Source organism: Amia ocellicauda, chromosome 10 (assembly GCF_036373705.1).
Source record: "Amia ocellicauda isolate fAmiCal2 chromosome 10, fAmiCal2.hap1, whole genome shotgun sequence".
Lineage (NCBI taxonomy): Eukaryota > Metazoa > Chordata > Actinopteri > Amiiformes > Amiidae > Amia > Amia ocellicauda.
In genome coordinates this window covers 10562054-10579686 of record NC_089859.1, presented here as the reverse complement: position 1 = coordinate 10579686, position 17633 = coordinate 10562054, and the positions used below count along the sequence as shown (strand labels likewise).

The 17633-nt window shown below is 36.9% G+C and overlaps 2 protein-coding genes across 3 annotated transcripts in view; one reads left to right on the top strand and one right to left on the bottom strand.

The window, feature by feature from the left end:
* Window positions 1-648: 648 nt before the first annotated feature.
* On the bottom strand, window positions 649-9666 carry magt1 (magnesium transporter 1). The gene is made up of 10 exons (XM_066714965.1): window positions 9517-9666; window positions 8442-8611; window positions 7402-7519; window positions 6760-6900; window positions 6342-6482; window positions 5965-6054; window positions 5226-5289; window positions 4893-4967; window positions 4564-4654; window positions 649-2080 (listed from the first exon to the last, which is right to left on the bottom strand). Exons 1-10 carry the CDS (start codon window positions 9598-9600, stop codon window positions 2065-2067), a joined length of 990 nt encoding a protein of 329 aa, XP_066571062.1. The 5' UTR covers window positions 9601-9666; the 3' UTR covers window positions 649-2064.
* A 1457-nt stretch (window positions 9667-11123) lies between these two features.
* atrx (ATRX chromatin remodeler) overlaps window positions 11124-17633 on the top strand; it is a 53469-nt gene continuing 46959 nt past the window's right edge. For both annotated transcript variants that reach the window (XM_066714960.1, XM_066714959.1), the window contains exons 1-3: window positions 11124-11301; window positions 16867-16973; window positions 17226-17278. In XM_066714960.1, coding sequence (XP_066571057.1) covers window positions 11282-11301; window positions 16867-16973; window positions 17226-17278 — 180 coding nt within the window. In that variant the 5' untranslated portion in view covers window positions 11124-11281. The remainder of the gene's footprint in view (window positions 11302-16866; window positions 16974-17225; window positions 17279-17633) is intronic.

Sequence of the window (17633 nt, the reverse complement as noted above, 5' to 3'; positions counted from 1 at the left end):
GTGGCAAAGGCTTCAGTATCTTAAACTTAAAGCAGCACCAGAAAAGTCGCACCCAGAACACAATTTACCTGTGCAGTGAGTGTGGAAAGGATTTTTTAAAATTAGCCCATCTAAAGGATCACCCCAGGATTCACACAGGACAAAAACACTATCATTGCACCGAATGTGCCAGCAGTTTCACTACTCTTGGTTATCACCTTAGCGAATTCACACTGGAGAAAAGCCATTTAAGTGGCTCAAGAGAAGAGCTTTGTGAGTCTTCCAACCTGAAACAACACCCAAGCACTCACACGGGAGAAAAAACACACTACTGCACCGAGGGTGGAAAGAGTTTCAATGACATGACCAATTCAAGGACAACAGAAACTCTCAGAGAACAGCAGCCGAGTTATACAAGTGATGGATACTGAATGTGGGAAAAGGCCATCGGATGTAATCATGAGAAAATTAAAGCTACTGTTCATAGCAGGGGGTTATTTTACATTAAATAAATTAATTCTGGTCTTCAATTCAAATAGTGCATTTTCAGCATTTACAACTTGCAAGTATCTAACGCTTAAGACTGAAGAGCTACTACTTTAAAATGTTGAAATATTAAACACCCAATCAAAACATTCTAAAAAATAATAATTTGAATCACAGGATTAATAAGTCATGAAGTGTTGGTTTTTTATTCCTACCAAAATAACTTTTACAGCTAACATATTACAAATTGAACAAAATCAGTACCTGGTACGGCATTAGAACTGTATTATTCACCATTAGGAGTTCAATTGAAATAAAAACTTTTGATGTTGTAGTATTAATATACACTATTCTTTTGTTTTTGTTTAAGCATAGATACATATGCAAGATAGTATTTTCTGGTACAACTGGGAAATGCAATCTTTACACACAACTCCCTTCACCAAATTCACTTGATACTTTTCTGCCTGCACCAGCAGTTTCCTAAAGCCCATGCTTTAAAACTCTGAATAGTTCATTCTGAACTAATGTTTATTCTCCTAAATCTGTGTAAAAATGCTGCTGTGCTTGAACAGAATGAAATACAAGTGATGTATTTAGAAATTAAGCTCTGGAAGTCTTAGAATAGAAAAACAGGATTTCTGGGAGACAGCGTTTAATCAATTAATTTAAATTCTGCAAACTTTACATTATAATCCATAACTATCACTTCTACTTCATAGCTTCTATTTTATCTCAAATGAAAAAGTCCATCATGAGCTTCAATATTTAATTAAGTTGTTAAACTATTTAACTAATTACAAGAATTGAGAGTCTAAAATAAGCGTCAGTTGGCTTTGATGCTGTAAAGTTTCTTCGTTTTTGCAAGAGTAGGGGGACTTGCATACAAAACCTAAAACGCTGGCCATAAAGGTACTCAAAATACTTAAATCAAAACAACTTTCCTATCTATTATAAAGCAAAACAAAGATGTAGACCAAACAGTTTTTATAAAGAGGGCAGTGCAAAGTGATGTTATTCATATGGGCCGGTCGGCCAGTTTGATCTTACTCATACTGCAGCAAAGGTCTGACTGGGCCTTGTCCTAGAATGTGAGGTTGGTTTCAATCTTGTTCTTTTTCTGTAAACTGTATCACATGATTTGATGTACCATGTGCAGAAGACACTAGGCACAAACAACAAACCCATTCCACTAGAGACCTCAGCATCAACTGACAGCCAGCCTCCAGGAGTCAAAAGCTTTGGAACAGTAACATAAATACAGTACATCTTAAAAGGCAGACAGCTATTGCAGAGAGCTCTGGGGAATATGTATACTGTTGAAGGACAGCTGCCTGGCAAGAGTCTATGGTTTGAGAACGTGACGTAAAACTCACGTGGATCCAAAAAACAGGAAATAAAAAAAAATACAGATAAAAAAAAAAACTTAAATGCACAGCCACGCATTTAAACTTTAAGGCACATCTCAGTATTTGGTTCAAGTGTTCCAATGCTTAATCGTCATACACATTAAAGACATGAAAGACCAGTCGAGAGCCTCTATTGCAGCGTTTCACACAGATCCAGGTCCTTGTCATCTTGTTTGCTGGTGGTTCCCTCTTAACTCATAAGGAAACTGAAAAAAAAAAAAAAAAGAATACACTTACTGAATTGGTGAAATAAAGTATGCAAGATGAATTCTGTTTCTTCTTTATTTTTAAGGTACCCCCCCAACAATGATATAGCCAGGTACAAGCTGTCCCGTTACAATGATTTATCAAAAGCAGTTTCCGTATGTGTCTGGACCTTACTGGAGACAATAAGCTCGAATCAAAGATGAAATGCCCCTCTCTCTTTTCGGGTTTACATGGCTTTAGTTTATTGCACTCGGGAGCTGCTGTTTACCCAAAGTCATGAAAACTAAGGGCAAAGGAGTGAATTAATATGTAAATTAGCTCTACATACAGCTCTCTGTGCTGTTTTTACAGTAAAATCCCAGGGTGGTTTACATGCACAAGAACAATACTTAAGATGTTTACTTCACAGAAACCATGGCTGTCATGTGACAACTTGTCAAAATGAAACCGTGTACAGCTGTGGTTTGTGCCTGGTGTGTAGTTGTTTAATACTTTGTTTTACTGCTCTTACCCAAGTGGCTTTTCATGGCACTGATGGAGCTAGCAAGCCGTGAATATACAGTGGGGGAAAAACGTATTTGTTCCCCTGCTGATTTTGTACATTTGCCCACTGACAAAGAAATGATCAGTCTATAATTTTAATGGTAGGTGTATTTTAACAGTGAGAGAGAGAATAACAACAAAAAAATCCAGAAATACGCATTTCAAAAAAGTTATACATTGATTAGCATGTTAATGAGAAAATAAGTATTTGATCCCCTATCAATCAGCAAGATTTCTGGCTCCCAGGTGTCTTTTATACAGGTAACGAGCTGAGATTAGGAGCACTCTCTTAAAGGGAGTGCTCCTAATCTCAGCTCGTTACCTGTATAAAAGACACCTGTCCACAGAAGCAATCAATCAATCAGATTCCAAACTCTCCACCATGGCCAAGACCAAAGAGCTGTCCAAGGATGTCAGGGACAAGATTGTAGACCTACACAAGGCTGGAATGGGCTACAAGACCATCGCCAAGCAGCTTGGTGAGAAGGTGACAACAGTTGGTGCGATTATTCGCAAATGGAAGAAACACAAAATAACTGTCAGTCTCCCTCGGTCTGGGGCTCCATGCAAGATCTCACCTCGTGGAGTTTCAATGATCATGAGAACGGTGAGGAATCAGCCCAGAACTACACGGAAGGATCTTGTTAATGATCTCAAGGCAGCTGGGACCATAGTCACCAAGAAAACAATTGGTAACACACTACGCCATGAAGGACTGAAATCCTGCAGCGCCCGCAAGGTCCCCCTGCTCAAGAAAGCACATGTACAGGCCCGTCTGAAGTTTGCCAACATCTGAATGATTCAGAGGAGAACTGGGTGAAAGTGTTGTGGTCAGATGAGATCAAAATCGAGCTCTTTGGCATCAACTCAACTCGCCGTGTTTGGAGGAGGAGGAATGACCCCAAGAACACCATCCCCACCGTCAAACATGGAGGTGGAAACATTATGCTTTGGGGTGTTTTTCTGCTAAGGGGACAGGACAACTGCACCGCATCAAAGGGACGATGGACGGGGCCATGTACCGTCAAATCTTGGGTGAGAACCTCCTTCCCTCAGCCAGGGCATTGAAAATGGGTCGTGGATGGGTATTCCAGCATGACAATGACCCAAAACACACAGCCAAGGCAACAAAGGAGTGGCTCAAGAAGAAGCACATTAAGGTCCTGGAGTGGCCTAGCCAGACTCCAGACCTTAATCCCATAGAAAATCTGTGGAGGGAGCTGAAGGTTCGAGTTGCCAAACGTCAGCCTCGAAACCTTAATGACTTGGAGAGGATCTGCAAAGAGGAGTGGGACAAAATCCCTCCTGAGATGTGTGCAAACCTGGTGGCCAACTACAAGAAACGTCTGACCTCTGTGATTGCCAACAAGGGTTTTGCCACCAAGTACTAAGGGGTCAAATACTTATTTCCCTCATTAACATGCAAATCAATTTATAACTTTTTTGAAATTCGTTTTTCTGGATTTTTTTGTTGTTATTCTGTCTCTCACTGTTAAAATACACCTACGTACAAACGTACAAAATCAGCAGGGGATCAAATACTTTTTTCCCCCACTGTAAGTGTTTTATGAAGTCAGGATTACAACAAGATATACAGTACTGAACAGGGCACAACAGACCCACAACAATATAGAGAGCATAATGATAATGGGGAAAAACCTTACCTTGAATCCCACAATAATCTGACCAGTTATCTTCCATTTGTATAATGCGGTCATTCAAGTATAGATACGATCATCTCAGTATCATTTACACGTGAAATGCGGGTTTACACATGGAAGTGTTTTTTCCTGCATTTTCGTCATTTACTTTAGTATTTGGGATTTAAATTCTTCCCCCATTCAGACATAATGAAATACTATTACATGTGTTGCAGTATCTGGACAATTTGGCGATCTTAACACCAATGCACCCTGGGGGCCATTATAAAGCAACTCACCTATAAGGGTATCCATGGTATTTGGCTCTGAAGATCGACAATAACCAGCTAAAGAAAAACACTACCAAGCCAATCCCAGCAACACACATGACTGCAGGGAAACAGAGCAGAAAACATGGTTTATTCAAGGCAGATTTCAAACTCTAAACTTCACCATAATTTCAGTCATAGAGTACTATCAAACTAAAGCACTAGGTTTATTGCCACTCCACACAAAGAAATTGACTTCTGGGAAACAAAATACATTCGCCACATCTATGGAAGGGTATACAGGCTATCAGAGGACTGTATAAAAGATTATGCTTTATTCACTGACAGAGCAGACTTACTTTTCCTTTTCCCAACATCCATATCAGAAGTTGCAGCTTCATGCAAAAGTACCATTCCCAAGGTGACAGCAGAATCTGATAAATCATTAAGGGATATTTTTGTAAAATAAAAAAAATAAAAAGTTAACATAATATGCATAATGTAGAGCAGATTTACCAAGAATCAGGACCAGCTAGATTTATGGTCTTTTTCTGCTTTTTACTGATCATTTTTAAGTGGGTAGTACATATATGTATTACTTCTCACTGTGATAAAATTAATTTAAGTAAAAGCAATTTTTTATATATTATTTTATTTCTAGATTTACTTTCGGTTCTCTGTTGAAAGGATACTGAACAAAAGAACAATATGAGTTTCCGCAACAAATTGGGCCTGGCTGCTTCCATGGATGTAACTCTGGAAGATAAATGAAGAAACAACAAACATTTAGGCAACACAATTCAGTAGCCATATAAATAATAATAATCCATGCTGAGATAATAACTAATCTTAAAACCAGACACTGCTTGCTTGGTTTTGCGTTCTCATTTGTAATGCAAGGTTAAAGAAAAGTGCTTTACCATTTGGACTGCCTTCAAAATGAAACCCTTAAATTTGTTAATTGTTAATTGTTTTAAAGTGGTGAACACTGAAAGTAGATGCATCAACACAATACGTTTCCTACCGATGTCTGAGACCTGGTCAATTATAGCTTACCAGCTGTTCTAAATGTAAACAGTTATCTAAACAAACACTTGCCAGCAATAAAATTAGTGTCACAGGGATATAGCACTGGGAACTAACAAAAGATAATGAAAATCTGAAATGTAAACCATTTACAGATTTGAGAAGTTAAATGGACCGTCCCTTGTTTTCCTAGTTCTTTGCCAGCTGCTTAAGGTAGGTAGACGTTACCTGGGAATCCTAAATCTTTCAAGGTTTAATTTAATGATAAATCATCTCCTCTCAATACGTCAGCAAGTCACTATAGATATGCCTTCATGATAAGTCTGAATGTGCTAAAAGAAACCTTAATTAATCCTGGTCATTGGGTCGATCATGCTGTGCAGCATTCATAAAGGGCTTTCCTACCACTTGACCAGTGTTTGGATTCTTATGGGCGTAGGGCGGGCCTCGGATATGGTTCCACATCTGCCCCGAAGTCATGATCAGGACAAAGCACTGGTGGAAAAAAAAATAGAGAAAAGGCACATTCAATATTTATGCACATATATCCATCTGTTTAGATTACACCAGATGTTATTATACCTTAAATGTTACTCACAATAATGTGTGGATGATCCGTTTTACTAAAGATAAATAGCTTAAAACATTATTACGTGGTGTGTGGGCTTAACAGTACTAAAAGCCTTTTAATATTCATAATGTGTTGTAAAAATAAATAAAAGGTTAATCACCCCTATATACAGAGAACCGTACCTTGCATTCGAATACTTTTTACTACTTACCAAAGCAGCAAATGCCCAGGCATTGGTATTGTAGAGAAACTCCAGGTTATTCCTTCTGAGATATACAAGCCCTCCAATTACAGCCAGCAAAAAGCCTAACATCAGGGGTCCAGCATAGTTTGGAGGTCTGATCACCCTAATCTGTAGAGATAATGGTTGGTTTTATTATTTATAACAAAATAAGCATTTTCTCAGTGCTTTTGCCTATATTTTCCCGAGTTTATTCCTTTTGCTTCATTATAAAGCCATTAACGCCAAAAACCACCATGACACACCTTCACACAAACACATATACTGTCTTTAAAGATGCATTATTTCATCACGAAACGCACCGAGACCCTATCCATTACTACTAGTTAACTGTATCCGTCTGCTGTTTTGATGGGGCAGCATGTGGAGAATATTATCCTGCGCTTACGTTGATATCGGTCCTGTCGGCAATCCATCGGGAAATCTGCTCAGCCGCAAAGCCTCGCACCTGCAGCTCGTAGGTGTCAGCTCTTTTGGGCTTTCCCTTTGGGGGGAAGTGCATGAAGGTGGGAGCAGAATTCATGTTCAGCTGGAAAAACAAATTCAAAAACACATTCAGATTTAACACATGAACTTACTCTCAATGTCTAATTCATGACTATCTCTGTAATGCATAAAGGGAATTTGAAATAACTAGATAGTTTAATGCAATAATGTTAAAAACACAGACAAAAAAGAGTATTATAAATGATGCAGAGTTCCAAAAAATCAGCTATAAATAAATAAAACTGTTACCGTACTATACAAAGTTACCATTTTCAGTTCTTTGACTAGGAATCATAACAGGAGCTGTTCATTTGATTTAATCCCTGGATTCCAACAGCAGTAGCTGGTACTTTGTTGTAATTTTATTTTGATCTTGTAGCCAAAACATTTAGTCTACAAATCATTTCATATGACCTCCAGAGAACAGATATTTTAATTGTGGGATTTCAGCTTCGAGAGGAAATCTAGACTGAGACAAAGTGGGGCAGGAAAATATTGGACAAATTAAACTACATTACAATTAAAAACAGGAAGGAAGGTGTACCATATGAAACACATCTGAACCTTCGTCAAAATCAACTGTTGCAAAGAAGATCTTGTTGGTGAAGGCATTGGAATAACGCCAGGAATTGGCCAAAATCTGATATTCTTCATCTGCCTGTCTGCACAGAAGAGGACAGGAACACACAAACGGTAAGGGTAATCCTCATAAAACAGCACGCCGATATGCATACATTTTCTTAACGATTAGATTTATGCTATAACATGATGTACCAGTCTTAACAAAACAACTAGTTAAATCGACTACAAAGACAGCTGCTACACTGTTTTTTAAATGCTTCAAAAAGCTCAAAAAGGGTATTAGGAGCTGGTTTTAGTACCACTTCTCTGTATCCAGGTATATTATAGTGTCCCCAGTACTACTTTATTTATCTTAAACTCAGTTACTGGAACTTTTTTTATTAGACAAGCAAAATGTAAGTTAATTATAATTAACAGCAGAAGCTACTGAAAACAACACAAATAAAGACAGAATGTTTTGCACTTCTGTGGATAACCTCTGAAATGTAAAAACACAAGCTCTGCTGTCATCGCACAAGGCAGTATTGCTGCATTTTAAACACAGCTCGGAACTTAATTTCATGGAGTAAGTTTTCAATTTCTGACAAATATTTCACAGCACTGGCTAAGCTGTATGACCACATCCTCTTCTTTTTCATCTTGAGCCTTTATTTAATACAAACTCTGAATCTGAACAACCGGCACTCAAGCCACTCCCTCTAAGTTTGCATCTTGGGATATTCAAATATTGATGGCAATAGTGCTTTAATTCTATTTCTAGACTAATGTGAAAAAGATTGATCCACCTTTAAAAACAACATGTAGCCTACTATAAATGAATTCCAATATATTTTGGACACATTATATTCCACTTGCATGATTCGTCTGCTGGTAAACAGTGTTTCCAGACGTACCTGCATGACCTTAGAAATAAAACTTCGGGACACATCTATTTATTTTCATGTGGTATTTTCAAATATTTTGTGTTCTAGTCTTTGGAATATAAATGATAAAGTTCCTTACTTGCACACACCACACTGCCTCTGGGGCTGCAGAGCTGTAAACATGACCACCACAGAGTAATTTCTTGGTGGTGCTTTCACAAACCGACGAAACTTCTCCCCATTCATGCGGATCACTGCTCTTTTACTGGCCCAGTCCATCAGCTGCCCCACTTTTTCGGACAACATCGTCTGTTGAAGAAGAAAAAAATAACTATGAATATTTCTATATCATAAATTCTCAAACCTTCAACAGATGGTACAACAAATTAATTGTAAGTCTGGGGTGTCCATTCAAAATGGTGACAGGATGTTTTGGAATGAAGGTTACACTGAACACATTGTATCATCCACCACAATGTCACTGTCATTTACCCTTCTTCCTATTCTTCAAAGTAAGTATTACTTTGGGTAACCTAATGTACAACTTAAATGTGCAATTAAGATATGGAGTGATCACTGTTATAAGATTATATAATTCAACTGTTAAACTGACACTATAACAAATCATATCAAATTAAAAAAAAACTGCTTAATTGTGAATAAAAATAATTCAGACCTACATGACTGAGTGTGACTTGAGTGTGCAAGTTTATAATGCATTTTGACACAGATCTATAGGTCTGTTTTGTTATTTCAGCAGATGACAACATACAAGTTCCCGCATCTACAAGGTGAAACAAACATCCACTGTTCTTTTGGTGCAGAAGCTAACGTATGCAATACGAACTGATCATTAACTTTTCATACACCCAACACTGTAGGATTAAAAAAATGTTGTTTCTAATAATACAACGCACACATCCTTGACGCTTAATGAATAGTAGGGAGTTATTCAGCGAAAACGTAGAACACTAAAATGAAACGCAATAACGATTACCATGCTAAAGAAAATGTATTTCAACAACGTGGGATCATGCAAAAAAAAATAGGTTACAGAAAGACTGAATTTGAACCATTTTGTGGGACTCGATCGCTGAACTCCGTAATCTGTCACTTCCTGATCAGCTAATTATTCAACACCATGTGCATGCATTACAAGTTTATTGGATCAGAAATGTGACACTGACAGTGTGCACGGTCACAACACGTCTTACCTCTTTTTTCTTCTGTCCATTTGAATTTGATGCGTAAACTACTAGAAGTATTACAGTGATACACACAACTTTGCACAAAGACATTGCTCCACTTTTCAAGTAAGCCCCACGCAGCGTCTTGATCGTATCCGTGACGTAGGAGCCCACAACCGCAGTTCTGTTTTGAAATTTTGCTATTGGCCAATCCCTGTCACTGCGGACCTATCGGTGATCGTTGTTAGGCTGCGTGACGCGAATAGGACTCAAGTTTTTTTTTGATTGGTCCAAAGTGAGATGCTTTGCTAGCGAATCACCTACAAGCAAGCTGTTGCATTGTCATTTGTTAGAAAGTATTAAGGTGGGGCTTACTGAGCTAATGAAGGTAGGCTGTGTTTCAATATTGATTTTGACAAATGGATGGATGGATGGATGGATGGATGGATGGATAGATAGAGTGGTGGTGGTGCGGGGCTGTACATAGTGACCTATGTTTGTGTTCACATTTGTACATTAGTTTTTGAATATTTGGTCCAAACCTGGTACATTGTAAGTTCAAGGAACCAAACTAGTCATATTGAAGGGGTACTGGGTAGTGTTGTAGGGAATTGTGGTTTAGTTAGCTGATTTGAGTTAATAACATGCTTATAAACATGTATAACTATTGGAATAACTCCAAAGTCAGGGGAATAAAAATAATATTTTCAGTTACTGACATTGCAGTTACTATTTTAACAGCTGTTTGGAATAACTCAGAAGTCAGGGGAATGGAAATAACATTTCAGTTAAAATAGTATAGCCCATTTTGGAGCTCCACCACACACACACTACAGCTGTCTGTTTGATTGATTTATGAAAACTGTACAGTATCATGTGTACATGCACTCCTTTCTGACTCTTCAACTTAAATATATTTACTTCATAGCTCATTTAGTCATTTAGGCTTATATTAAGCACATTTGTGTAAAACAATAATTCAAACAAGAATGATGTATCACTGTTCCAGTAAGAAACCCACAATCTGTATATTTCTTTGTAATTTAGGCTGTCCCATGATTCAAATGAGTTAAAAAAACGGATGCAATTAGGTAAATGTTGCTATATTTCTATGGCCTTTTTACACACAATGTTTAAAATGTCATTTTTAAAATTAGACTGTAAATGTATTTTGTCCAGTATGCTGTAACGGGTCCTCGAAAACATGGTGAAGTGCTGCGCACAATCCCCGCCGCCCCCTCACACCGATGCACGTTATTAGATGAGCACTTGGACAGACAATGTGCAGCACACTTCATTAATACCTACATGAATGAAACAAAAATAAAGGCTGGCCAACCACGGGGAACTTGTACTGTAAGCAGGTAACCAATGATGGCCAGCGCAGGCACACTGCTGGGCGCATCTACTATCCAATGGTCGCCTTGTTGTAGGCAGATGTTCGCAGTTCTGCACAGATCTGCAGAATCCCACCTCTCCCATTGGTCGATCGGCGCATTTCCACACGGAAAGCTGCGCTGCGGGACTCGACCAATCGCTAAGCACATTGACTGTGACCAATGAGAAAAACGCATTCCTCCGGCCAGCAGCCAATGAGGTGCCAGGCGAGATCCGAGCAGAATGCGCCATTTTAGTGCGTCTCTGTCCATCCGGCAAGATGGCGGCCCTGCTTTGTCTACTCGGATCGGGTTAATTCAATATTCATTTTTTTAATAGATACTGTCGAGGATATAGGAGACATCAACTCCACTGAGAGGCGAAGCGCGCCCCTCGTGTTTTCGATCAGCGAGAGATGACCGTAGAGATCAGGAGGTACGAGTGAAACAAACACAATGAGGTTTATTATTTTTTTTATGTGGGCCTTTTTTCTTCTGTGCAAACCTTGCATTTTCAGTGCATTGACCCGTGTGGTATCGCACCGGGTCTGTTATTCGTGCCGACTTCAGATGTATTGATGCGCAAGAATATACTTGTAAGGACTGTAAATGTCTGCTAAAATGATCGTCATTGATGTTTTCTTTTGTGAGTAAGGGGGACTCGGGTTAATATGTATTAATATATAAATGAATATGTCATGCATATTTTCCAAACTCTGGGTACTCGCTGGCATCTGGCTTCAGTTTGGGTCTCCAGAGTGGCATAGATAAAATCAAAAGTTGGACCCAGCAGCCAATAGCAAAATGCAAACCGGTACATGATGGCAGCTTTGTGTTGCCAGAGGATTCTTCCTTCTACTACCCACTAGAAACCGGCATCAAGTGGTGGATCTGTAATTTGTGATTTTTGTACTCACCCCTGTTTGCTTAGCGGTGTGCATTACTCCTGGGTAGGGTGCTTTGATATGCAAGGGATTTATTCTTGTAACAATGTAGCAGTATATAATTATGCATGTAACAATTTTAAGTGCCACTCAAACTATATGCCCGTTCTTCATACACGTATATACTACAGGTACCGGGTTTGCAATAAAGGCTGTCTATTTGTACATTTTGGATGTTACATTTTGGACAATAGGCGGTGTTGCCAGATTGGCAGATATTATAATATGTTAAGTGACGTTAAAGTGAAACAAACACAGGTATGGTTTTCCTTTTCTGCTGCTGCAGGTCAAGTGGTGCTGCTGTTTTCAACAGCCTCTGGCTAGTGTGTGAAGTGGCTGTTCAATGAGAAACAAACAGATAGTCATGTGAAAGCTGTTTTTGATTTTTTTTTAATCAGTTCATATATTTTCATCAACCAAATATCTGATTTTTGTCTTTATTAGTTCTTTAGGTGTTGTAATTCATGTTTTAGGTCAGTATCGATTATTATCATCATCATCATCATCATCATCATCATCATTATCATCATCAAACTGTCAATCCTGTTGATTTCTAATTTATGACCCAATAAACCAGAATGTTAGAATAATTGAGCACAATAAATTATGATTTAAGAAAATCCTGCAGCTAAGAGAAGAACATTTATTGAATACACTATATAATGTGGTTTACTTGAATGCTTGATCTGATGTTTCAGCCCCTGATGGCCTCAGTGTGAAATATCAATGCATCACTATGAACGACCTCCACCCACCTGTTTTCATACTTTGTAAAGAAAGCACACATTAACCACAGGAGTTGAAAGTTGGACAACATTGTTGCCTTTATGTAGTTTATGAGTAAGGGTACATTTTGACCTTTGAAGCATCAGAAATATTGTAGAACCAAGCCACAAACAAGAAATAGAAATGTGCATTATTTAAGGGGCATACTAGGGAATTCAGCTGCATGTGAAAAAGCATGATCATTGGTCCCCAAATAACAACTGCAACATGTACACAAACACCCCCCCCCCCCCCCCCCCCCCCAAAAAGCACAAGAACTGAATTCACATTTTCCTTTTTCTACATGTGCACTGCATTGATCAATGTAGGCTGCATATTTAATTGGTCCATGTAGAAAAGTATTTATGATTTTGTACACCTTGATTCTGTGGGCAGTGAGCCAGCAACTCTATAGTAAACATTACCTTTAAGTTATAATAAGTGATAAAATACTCTTATAATCTTTCCTGCTGGCACATGTAATCTCACACCCATAAACAAAAGCAGCATTTTGAGACCAAAAGCTCATCACTTCTGAATCTCCACAGGATGCCTGTGTTTAGTTTCCATGATAAAATGGTTTCTGTTTCTCAACCATTGTGCCCTGGTGCATTGCTGTGCCAAGGAGTTTTGGAAATATCTGGCATGAGATTTGTTTTTCTCTGCTTTGTTTAAATTAAATAAGTTCCTGATTTACATTGAAACACTCATCATTAAGAGAAGTGGAACAATTATGTTGACATTTGTTGTTTAGCTTATATGAGGTAGGTGGGAGTGTTTGCTGTACTAAATAAAATTCCAGGTTTAGTAGGGGTGTGGTTTGGAGATGCTCAATAACTTTATGATGTATATAATTACATTTCAAAAGCTTTTCTATGCATGTGTGGCAAGTCTAGTGTTACAAACACCTTTTTATTTTTTTTTCTCAACCTTTTGAAACCCACTCCTACCTGTTTATAACCTCCCTAAGAGCCATTTGATTTTAATTTACTTTGATACAGTAGACATTTTCTCACAATCTCAGTGAAAACTTGTTTTACTTGTGTTTATTAAATAAAATACCTTTCTTTGTCATCGGTACTCAGAAAACCAAACTTGCATTAAAGAAAAAATAAATTAACTGTGTATAATATTACATTATATAGATTTGTGTTTGTTCCATACTGATATTGTGATATTACTTCTTTTCTTATATATGCATTGTTATTGAAAGTCAGTGAAAGGTCATGGATTTTAAGTCCAGTATAATTTGATGTGGAATGTATCCACCACTAATGAACTTCCGAAAGTTAACTACCTTGAATCCTTGAATCCTTGGCAAGTGAATTAATCTTGGGCGCTTCAAACCTTTTATGTTCCAGACAATCTTGATAGTTGTTTTTTCATCTAAGCCTAAGCATTCATTAAAGACACTGAGATATATTTTCTTTTCTCCCTGTGGTTCAATTCAGAGGAGCAAGTTATTATGCTACCATCATCTTTCTGCAATAGTTAGGCCTAGTTCTTGTGTAATATTCAATTTGCTTAGATGTAACAATAAGTATAAAAAATTAAATGAATCTTTAGTCACAGCATAAGTAGAATTTAAAATGTAGCTAATGCAATAAGATGTGTAAAATTGAATAATAATAACAAATAAAGAACTTTAGTGAATTTAGCTTGTGGGAGTTGCCTTGATGCGTAGCAACAAAGTCATGCAGGCATAAGATCACTTGTTCTGTGTTATTAATGTTTAGATAATTACAATGAAGTGGGAAAGACATTAACCAAAAAAAGCAGTTCTGCTGGTAGTGTACGATTTGGCAGACTTTTCTGAATTTTTAGGTATTTATCCATCATGTTCATGGCCCAAATTGACTTTCAAATGTTTTTTTTTTTATGTTGTGCATTCTTTTATGTGAAGCTCCTACACTGAGCCTTCTGTGTAATTGTAAAAAAAACAGAATGCCCTTTAAAGACCACATTTCAATCTGACCTAAATTTGCTGTCACAAAGCTGAATTATTTCTGGTTACATATCCTGTTGGCCTGCTAGACAGTTGTATGGCCAAAAATGTATTAAGAAACATTTGATTTGCAATGCGCTTTGGAAAATGGTACAAGGAAAATTATACACAGGTGTGAATCAAGTGCTTTTTGCCAGGGATTGAGAACTTAGTTTCTTTCTCCCATTTTTGTGGTTTTGTTTGGCTCTAAACCTTTTGTCATGATAAGCTACATTTTCTAAACTTACAATTCTTTCATAGAATTTCAATTGGAGGTTTGGCTGCTGATTTTCATATTGAAACGCAATAACTGTATTCATATTCTTTTAAATGCCTGTATTTGTAGTGCATGCTTTTTATATAATTTCTCACATCTTGTGACTGCTATGACATTTTAGATAGACAATGTACACGAGTTAAAACAGCCTCACAATTATCATAGCTTGAAAAGTTATGCTAGAGCTTAGCTATTTGGCATGTCATCACAGAGAATAGATGTATTGTTCACTTTTGTGTCAATTCCAGCTTTCCAAAAGTGCTTACATTATAACACACAGTTTGTAAACTAAGTTAACCTCAAACTTCTCTGGCATATCACAGACTGTTATTAATGTAATACAGAGTGCAATGCAATGTTTGAATGTGCGCTATGTGATGTAAACCCTACATAGTTATGCAGCATTAATTCCATTTAGTTTAGCTTGTAAGTCGATTCAAAATATTGTATTAATTTGGTTATTACACTTGCTGAAATATGTAGTAGGTTTACTGGACAATATTTCACTGAAAACTGCATTTATAAGCACATACTACAGTAATTGAGATATGAGTTAGAAGAAAACAATGAAGAATATTAAAAATTCAGAGTTTAGATGGTATATTTTAAAGAAGCATTTTAGATGTTTTTCTCTCTCTCATCACAACACATATGGAAACTAATAGAACAGGCTCACCCTTTTAAGGATTTGATTCACCTGTGTATGGAAATCAGGGAACACTACAGATTAATATAAAACCGATTCCAGATTTATTTATTTTTATGCTGTACTCAGTTTCTTATGTCTGAGTGATTACCATGGCAACCATCATTTATACAGACCCTTAAAGTGCTTTGAAACAGCTTGGGTGACTGATTTGTGATTTTAAAATTGTAAAAAAAAAAAACAGATTTTCAAGCAGTTAGGTTCATTTTAACACTATGATCATTTCAGTTTCTCCCTTAGAACATATATATAATTAATAAAACCATTTAATCTGCACTGTTTTCGTGGTGTTCCAACACTTAGCTTAGGGCAAAGGGGTAAATTATGATTAGGCTTTATAAGAAATTACAGTCAAACATGATGTGCTTTTCTGTATGATGGGTAAATTAGTTATTTTATATGAGGACATAATTAATCAGTGCATAATGAACTTGCTTGTTCCTAACAATAGACATTCATGCCATGTCCTGTATTACTAATACAACACTAGACGTATCCCATTCCAGCATGCCATTATTTTTGTATTGTAAATGGATACAAATCGGTATAGCTAGACCTTCTAAGTTTGCCAGATGTTGCACAAGACGAACAGCTTAACAGTGAAGTTAATGAAAAGTGCAGAGCTGATGGTTTTCCAGTGCCGCTAGATGTAGTTGCTAATTTCTAACCAGTTAAAATTACATTCTTACACCATAACATTTTAATAATGCAATGGAAGATACATACTTATATTGTTAATGCATATTTTTTGTCCTGAGCTCTGGTGCCATATAAAAATGAAAGCAAATCACATGAATGTAACGTGAGATAAAGGTGTATTGGTTTGTTCAGCCTGTAGTGCTGAGAGTACGGTCTGTTATAACATAACGCTTTTACTTTTCAGGATGTATGACCTCACTTACTGTACTTACCTGTGTAAATTGGAAGTTGTAAAATGTATTATATTTTGAATTGCTATGTTTAATGTAAATTTGAATTTGTAATTCCTTGTACTTAACTGTATTCTTGCACTTTGTAGTGCACTTATGTTGTAAGTCGCCCTGGATGTTATTAATAATAATAATAATAATAATAATTATTATTATAATAATAATAATTATTATTATAATAATTATAATTATTATTATAATAATTATAACAACAACAACAGATGGACAGTATGTTAAATGTTTGCTATAGAACATTTTTAAAACTGCTTGTCTTGATTGTAAAAGAGATTTTAGTAAAATAATTTTTTACAGTAACTTTAGTTGTACTATTATTGAATCTTGCACCTAGGAATACACTTCTCATAACTAATTGAAATCTAATTTATTTCTCCTCAGTAAGAGCAAGTTAAATACATTGGTTACAAAACTTCATGAGTATTTGGCTCATTCATCAGAGGAATCTGAAGAAACCACTTCATCCCCAGTTCCTGACCGATCAGCAGGTAAGTGTAAACTGTAAACTGTTTGTTAGCAAAGAGGATTGTGCTAGTCATCATAGTACATTGTTCATAAACAATGAGTTGCCTATGTATGTTTAACTTGGATGGTTATGTGTTCATTGATTGTAATTGTTCAGCCCTGGGTGCCATTGTCTTTGAAGACTACTGGTGGAGCTCTGAACTTGCCTTTGTATTATCATGAGGAAACAATTTTTTACTCCAAAGTAATTCATTTATTTCCCCCCATTTCCACAGATAAGCTTAAGAGTTTCACCAAATCACACAGAACGAACCAAGTCATGGAAGAGGTTTGTTTTAATTTTATTATGAAATAACCACTACAAATAACAAGATTATGTATGGGGTGTTATAGATATAAAACCTCAAACCGCTGTTCATGGCACTCTAATGAAATTGATTTACTAATTAACTATTATTGAGTGCGGCAAGGGAGACACTTAATAGCTGGGTGTGAAACTGTTTCAGGGGAGACTTCATTTATATTGAATATTGCTGAGGGCAATCTGGTGAGCATAATTTTCAGTTTGGTCCTAGCTCTCAAGTAGCCATTAAATAGTAAATTCAGTATAGCAAGGGTGAGGCTAAAAATTAACTACAAAATTTTATCAATTTTATTAGTCATATTAAAGGCCATTGCCCACT